This window comes from Prunus avium, chromosome 7 (assembly GCF_965620075.1).
Source record: "Prunus avium chromosome 7, drPruAviu1.hap1.1, whole genome shotgun sequence".
NCBI classification, from domain to species: domain Eukaryota; kingdom Viridiplantae; phylum Streptophyta; class Magnoliopsida; order Rosales; family Rosaceae; genus Prunus; species Prunus avium.
In genome coordinates, this window is record NC_142290.1 from 5,267,318 (window position 1) to 5,275,218 (window position 7,901).

General features: G+C 36.5%; 1 protein-coding gene across 1 annotated transcript; it reads right to left on the bottom strand.

The window, feature by feature from the left end:
- Positions 1-499: 499 nt before the first annotated feature.
- Positions 500-2,017, bottom strand: MYB60 (myb domain protein 60). Its single transcript, XM_021973384.2, has 3 exons — positions 1,810-2,017; positions 1,523-1,652; positions 500-1,378 (listed from the first exon to the last, which is right to left on the bottom strand). Exons 1-3 carry the CDS (start codon positions 1,940-1,942, stop codon positions 658-660), a joined length of 984 nt encoding a protein of 327 aa, XP_021829076.1. The 5' UTR covers positions 1,943-2,017; the 3' UTR covers positions 500-657.
- Positions 2,018-7,901: the final 5,884 nt, after the last annotated feature.

Below are 7,901 nucleotides of genomic sequence, written 5' to 3' on the forward strand. Positions count from 1 at the left end.
ATTATCCCTTTCCCCTATATCTCTAGCTAATTATTTCTTCAAGTTCATAATTAATTAGCATAAATAGTACACTCAAACATAGAACAAAAAGATTTGGTAAAACTTTTAATTCATCTCCCTCTCTCTCTCTCTCTCTCTCTCTCTCTCTCTCTCTCATAACTTATTTGAAGTATATAATAAGTGGTTAATTACCAAGGAGCAATGACTTCTAAACTTGAATAACAGTCTACATGCCAACCCAGATGCCAACCTAGATGTTTACTCAATAATTAATTACCTTTATACATGTATGTAGCACCAGCCTCCAGCTACCATGAAGGGACCCCAATAAATGAGTTTTTTTTAAAATACATTCTAATTTCCATTTAATATATGGGATTTAAAACTCAATTTTTGGTATTGTTGGACTGCATCCTAATAAAATTGGTTTGTATGAAAGCATTTGGGATGACAATTAGCATAGTTAATCAGCTGATTATAGTTCCTTAATTTCACACACTAGGTAGAAATGATGATCAACTTCCTTAATCCATTCAGCAAGAGAAGAAAAAAAAATTACAATTATCAGCATAGAGATTCCAGACTTGTTGAAACCTCAGCACAAAAGAGATCAATAAACACCCTTCTTTGTTGGTTTTTGTTTTTGTTTTAGGTAGCTCAAACCGAGGACATCGGAGACAATTCCATCATCTGATCATCGTCTACTTGTCCAGCACTTTCATCCAACAGCCACTTCTCGAGAAATGATAATGGAGGAGCACTTGTACTGCTCTCACATCTAATAATTTGCTTGTTCTTCTGATCATGATCAGGCACAAGATCATCATCATGAATTATTTCGCCATCATTTGCAACCTTACCACATCGAGGGTTCAACTTATTATCAGACTGAGTAGAATCACAAGTGGACCTGTCCCATGAAGCAACATTGTTCAAGTTCTCATACGACAAAATCGATTCTAACTCTTCGTGACGAGATACTAGATTTCCAGCAGGTGTTTCTTGATCCTGAAGATCATCAGATGCATTGAGTTTGAGATGGTTAGTGTTAGACAGTGTCTTTGGGGTTGGGGAGGATCTCATCCAACCTTCCAGGAGTCGCGAAATGTTTGCGGTGCTCGAGGCATATGTGGAGGATTGGTTGTTCTTCAGAGTAACTGAGGAGGCATGACTTGCCATATTATTTAAGCTCCCTTCACTCAAACTCCTCCTTGATACAATATTTAGTTGATGACTGGTACTTGTGGTTGAGTCTGATGCCATGTGAGGGTCTAGAGCTGATTGAAATTTCTTCAGCTTCTTCTTCAAGTGGGTGTTCCAGTAGTTCTTTATGTCATTGTCTGTTCTCTGTGGGAGGTAGGAAGCTATGGCTGCCCATCTGTTTAAACCAATGATATAATAATTAAATTCACCAAATTAATTCACACCTATAAGAATTAATAATACACACAGACAATTTTTATTTAAAAAAAAGTTCATAATATATAGAAAAGAAATAATATAAGTTTTGAGGATGAATTACTTGTTACCCAGTAAAGCTTGCAAATGAATGATCATCCCTTCTTCATGAGGTGTGAAGTTCCCTCTCTTGATTCCAGGTCTGAGGTAGTTAGTCCATCTGAGCCTGCAACTTTTGCTGCACCTCAACAACCCTATATATTTTGCAGCAAAATTAAACAAGGAAACCACCAAATATTAATTCATGACAAAGAACATATATCCACTGCAATATATATAAGCCATATTGGATTTATGAGAGATACAAATTAAATAAATAAAATTAAGTAATTTAAGCTGTTGCTTAATTACCAGTGTTTGTGGGAACTGATCTCCAATTGCCCGGACCGTGTTCTTGGATGTAAGAGACAAGGATGATGTCCTCCTCAGGGGTCCATGGACCCTTCTTGATGCCAACCTTCTCACAGCAAGGAGGCCTTCCCATGTCTCTCTCTTTCTCTCCCTCTCTTCTGCCTTCTCTTCCAATCCAAAATGACCTCACACTTAATTTCAAATAGTGTTATGAGCATGTGAAGGCTTTATATACATGGTCTCTTAAAGGGAAGGAACTTTTTCACACCTATTGATCATCTACCTCGCTGAGTCATCTGGACTTTTTATTAACTCTAACTTTAATAATATTGTCAATCTTTCAATAGAAACCAAAGTCTGAAAGGGATCGATGGAAGTCGATCGAATATCTTTCCATCTTTCTCTCTTCTACATCGATCGTCACGTACCACTTCAGCACATCACCAGAAATAGAACTTCACATTCATGCCCTTTATTTCTCTTCTTGTGAACCTCCTATTTGTGGTTAACATGATTGTTTAGGTGGCTAATGATCTTTTGTTTATATGAAAAACACAATAAATTATTAAATGCATTCCTTAAGAATGCTTTCCCAATAGTACACAGCTAAAATGTCATTCTACCCACTGCCAAAAAAATATTTTAAAATCATATTTTTATCTCCATAGATATCCCCAAGGATTAAAATATCGGCTGTGCAGATAATATCGGGCCTCCAATTTACGGATATTTCGGGGGATATATCGTTATCGTTTTAGGTATCGGTAAAAAATCAACAAAAATGATAGATATAGGCATTGAAACACATAATTTTGGTGTAAAACTTTCATAGATGTTATTTACATTATCAATGAATGTATTGAACAAATAGAACTCAAAATTTACTAATAATAAGATATACATATGATGAAATATAAGTGGTATGTAACACGCGTTAATGAAAAGTTTGAAAATAAAATGTTGATTAGAATGAATAAACCATGCATAAATCCATAGTTTGTTTAAACATTGGATTACAATTTAGATAAGTGTCCATCTACATAAATGAAGAGCTCCTATGAGGTTGAAACAATGAGGAACAACTTTGTAAGCCATGTTTGAACATGGTGCACATACGTCTCTCTTGAGCTCCCTAATGTCCTCCCATATATGAGATAGTTAGGATTAACCAAACTAGTAGGTCCATAATCTGTTTCATCATCTTGAGCTCCATAACTAGTTCCACTATAATAAGACATGACATAACCATAGCCATCATAAGATTCATTTGAGTTAGTACTAGGTTTAGTTCTTATGCTCATAGATCCAAAACTAATCGCCATGTCCTCTTTAGATGGATTGGAGGTATCTGGGCAGTGGACTGTGCATAGATTCTTCATATTAATAAATTATAGGGTTTTAGGCAAGAATTAGCTATTTTTCAGTTCTAATTTGTTTCAATTGCCATCAAAACTTCTAAATTTTTTTTGGGTTCTGTTATGGGTATCGGGAAATATCGGGGATATTGGCAAAATATCCGGGATATCGTACTTATCGGGGATATATTGTCGATATCGGGGAAGATATAGCCTTACCCCCCAGTATCGATGTCGATAGCCGAAAATATTGATATATCGGCCGATATATCGGTGTATCGGCCGATATTTCAATCCTTGGATATCCCTCATTAAGCATCTTCACTTTCTTCTTCTTTTTATTTATTTATTTATTTTATTACAATATTATATTGTGTACGTACCTAATAATAAATGCTTTTTTCATCATTAAAATTGAGTCATTCGGTTAAATTTGATTTTAGTCCTTTGATTAATACACTGTTTTGAATTTATACCTAGGAATAAAGATGTACATGTACTCATATATATGAGTACAGATATATATGTATTTGTAAGTATTAAATATAACATAGCTATGAACATGAATGTAGTACCTGTAATTTTGTTTCACTTAAGTACATGTGGGAGCAAGATTTCACATTTTCAAAGACATAATAACACATGGACAAAAGATAGCTAAATTGACAAATTCTACCTCTGAACAAGCGCACGAAAGAGATTGACACCTAATCACACATTGATTAAGAACATATAGCGTGCACTGTCTGGTGTACTTGGCAATGGAAGCCTTCTGTGCCTATCCGACACCTGGCAGATGTCGGGCCCAAATTACCAACTTACACTTCTAAAACGAAACCAAAGGAAATTAAAACCACTTTAGGGTTAGACTCCTACTAGAAAACCAGTAGAGTCTCCCCTAAAAAAGGCTCAACCCAACAACACCACATGTAGAAGCATAGTTTAAAACCCAAACATTCAGCATGCACAAGAAAAGTCCACAAACTGAAACAAGTAATCCGAATGGCCACAAGCCTCACAACACATGTGGAACTATCCACTGCACATGTGTGGCACATCCTAGCAGAATTGGGGGACACGAGGTCGGCCCGAGACGCAAATCCTAGCTGAATCGGGGGACACGAGGTCAACTCGAGACTCAAATCCTAGCAAAACTAGGGGACACAAAGTCAGCTTGAGATGCAAATCCTAGCAAAATCGGGGGGACACGAGGTCAGCTTGAGAGGCAAATCCTAGCAGAATCGAGGGACACGAGGTCAGCCCGAGACGCAAATCCTAGCACCACACGGTTTGGGTGTCCTCGGGACTCGTGGGGCAATGTCATACGCGTGTAGACTTATCCGAAGGCAACGAAGTTGTCCAAAGACATTTTAATTTTCGAAGGGAACTGGGATGTCCGAGAACATCATAATATCTGAAGGCAACAAATATTCCGAAAGGCAATAATATTTCCGAAGGTAACTACTAGGGTACCTATGGTGGGTTTGAAAACCTTTCTAGAATATGTTATAAAACCCTTTATTACATAAAACTACCACCCAAAACCATTTGCCAAATCCTTTCTCAACTTTCCAAACCATAAAGTAAATAATAAGATCCATAATCCATTTAGACAAAATTGAAAAACCAAATCCGAATATAAACCACAAAATCATGTATAGAAAGTAAAAGCGATAAATAAATCATAAAACATTCATGAAACCATCATAGCAAGAAAATCATTTATAAAACAAATGTCCACTCACTGTGGGTCCAAGTGTGCTCAACCCTGATTAGGTGCGTCCAGAGCGGTACGTGGCATCTGTGAACCTAGTTGAAAGGATACAACCATGAGTAAAACAATAGTTCCAAACTGGACTTAAAAAGTGAATTCTAGCTGTCCTGGAACCTGATCGGTTCATAATTGTATATCATTTTGTACCCTTCTAGCTTATGATTTGGTTATGTTTTTGAGTTAAACTTGTGCTTTTAATCCTTTTTGTGTTTATCTTTCAGTTCATTGAGCTTTAGGTAATAAGGATGGCTTTAGAGAGCATAATTCATGCAATTCAAGCATGTTAAGGCCTAATTTGGATGAATGGATGAAGAGCTTAAAGACAAACTCATTTTGGCTACAGCCCCCTGCCAGTCCAGTTCCGTAGGTCATATTGCAAGCTTTGTTTCAACAACCTACATAGCTCGAATGAGGCCACATTCTTCATGAAAGTTGTTCCAATGGGTGTGTAATATAACATATCCAAAATTCAGCCCCATTGGATAAATATGGAGTCTGTTACCTAGCAAACACAGAGCCATGCTCAGGATGGATTTTATCAGCGCGCAAAATGAGTTAGCAATTTGTTTTGGCCTTAACTTCCTCCTCCGACCTTGGATTGGCCCAAATGATATATGGCTGGAAAGAAGACATTCTGAACTTCAAGTTTGAGTGCTTAAAGTCTTAATTTGCTTAAGGGAAGCCCAATTCGTAAGCCCTTGAAGTTGCTGGTCATGCTGACCTCAGGATGAGCTATTATTTCTGGTTGGAAGCTTGGTCATGGTGACATGAAGATGAGCTAGGGCTGCTGGTGGGATTTATTAGTGAAGTGCATCAACCATTTCAGATTTTATAATGGAAGTGTTGTATGCATTAGTGAAGTGCATCAACCATTTCAGATTTTATAAAACAAGTGTTGTATGCATTAGCCATACTTAATTCAGATTTTCAGCTTCCTTAGGCCTATATATAGTGAGGTTTCCCAAGCTTGTAAACACACCCCAAGGGGGGGAGCTCTCAAACACTTCTCTAGAGCTCCCTTCCCTTCTCTCCCTCAAATTCTCTTAGTTTTCCTTTCTAGTTTTCAATTGTTATAATGAGATCTTTGTGCCGAAATTCTCCTTAAGTTTTTCTTAGTTCCACTTTACTTTTCATTATGTAAATTCTTTTCTTTAGTTTCAAGTTTGATTAGTTTCCAAGTTTCAATTATGGTTTTTGTTCTTATTCATTATGCTTATAAGTTAATATGCTAGTTTGAATGATTGATCACCATTTAGGCTTGCATGTTAGCTATCTTGGTTTGAATTAAGAGTAGACACCATGCTTTAATTCGAATTGAACTATGAATAGGAAGAGTATGTATGGACATTCGACAACAGGGATTAGATACATGCTTGGTTGTTTAAATTGTTCTTCTATGCTTAATGGGTTCCTAATGCTTAATTTTAGGTTAGACAACAAATGATCAAATTAGGGAATTAGGAACACAAGGTTATGACCACACACCATGGCTTAACCATACTTTAGCTAGAATCAATCCATTAATCTAATTGAACTTGGGAACTTATTTGCTTGAGTTACTTTCTTATTTCCTTTTTTCCTTCTTTCATGTTCTTTGTTTTTGTTTCTGTTTTGTATAGGGAAAATGAATTGGATCATTCAATCACCAATCCTCGTGGGATCGACCTCGCACTTACATATGCTATACTACCAAACGGCTCGTGCACTTGCGAGTATCACAAGTTGAGGATGCAACTGAATCCATTTTGGTGCAGCTGTATCTACACAACAAGTTTTTGGCGCCGTTGCCGGGGATTGGCAACATAGTTTGGTTCTATTTCTTTTCCCTACTTGTTTTATTTTTATTTTTCATTTTCATGTTTTTCTAGACAATTTCAAGTTTTAAAGTTAATGACGTTAATGGACAAGTTGTGTTTGTAGTCCAACAGAAAAGGACAATTGCCCAACAAGCAAGAGAACTGGGTTTAAGTCCCAGCTTACACAACCCATTGGTGCTTGTTGCTTTGAAACATGGAATTGGACGTGTGTTGATTTTTCCTTTTCATTTTTAGTTTTTTTTTTATATTTCATAATCCTTTAATTCCGTTTCAAGTTTTTGTGTGTGTTTGTTTTAGCAATGTAAATAGCTCAATAAAAATGGAGAGAGATGGCAACTTCAAAGATAGGAAGTGTGGAGTAGTGGGAGAAGTCGCGACCTCCAAGTGCATCCATGCTCGACCTAATCGCTTCAAGGGGGAGCATTTCAATCCTTTCTCTTCTTTGAATTCTGTTTATTTTTGTAGTTGTTTTTGCCTTTTGGTCCGCGTTGAGTTCTTTGTTTTTCTATGCTGAATCCAACCATATAAAGAACGTAAAATTTGGACTTACGGTTGGAAAGTTATAGCCTAAAAACTGAACAGAGGTCGAAGCTGAAAAACATAGAAACGAATCTGTCCAAATGGTGATAAACGGGTGATAGAAAGTGCTGTTTGTGTTTTTCTTTGGTTTATTGGTTTGTTTCTTTTAGTACAACAATTTATGTTGTTTGTTTGAATTTGTTTAGAGTACTTAGTTCATTTTCGTTTATGGTTTGTTGTTCCATTTTATCTTAATTTGTTTTTGTTTCTTATCTTAAAAATTTTAAAAAAATTTTCATATGAGCTGACTTATGGTAACTCCAGTGAGCACTTCCGTCAATACAGTGTCTAGGAGTTCTATAGGCGACACCTTCGGTGTCTAAGAAGTTTGGGTTTTAAGCGGGACCATTGTGACCCCTCCAACCTTCCCGGATCCCCTGGCTGTGTTTTCTGAGGCCCTTAACTGGTCATCCATGAGTTGCTTGTATATTCGTGTGTTTTTAAATTAAGTTTTTTTTATTTTCTTTGTTTTCTTTTCTGTTAAGTCTTTGTTTTTGTTTTGTTAAGTTAGTTTATGTATTTATTTACGTGGTATGGTTAGTTAGTTTTTTTTTTCTCTGAGTGTTA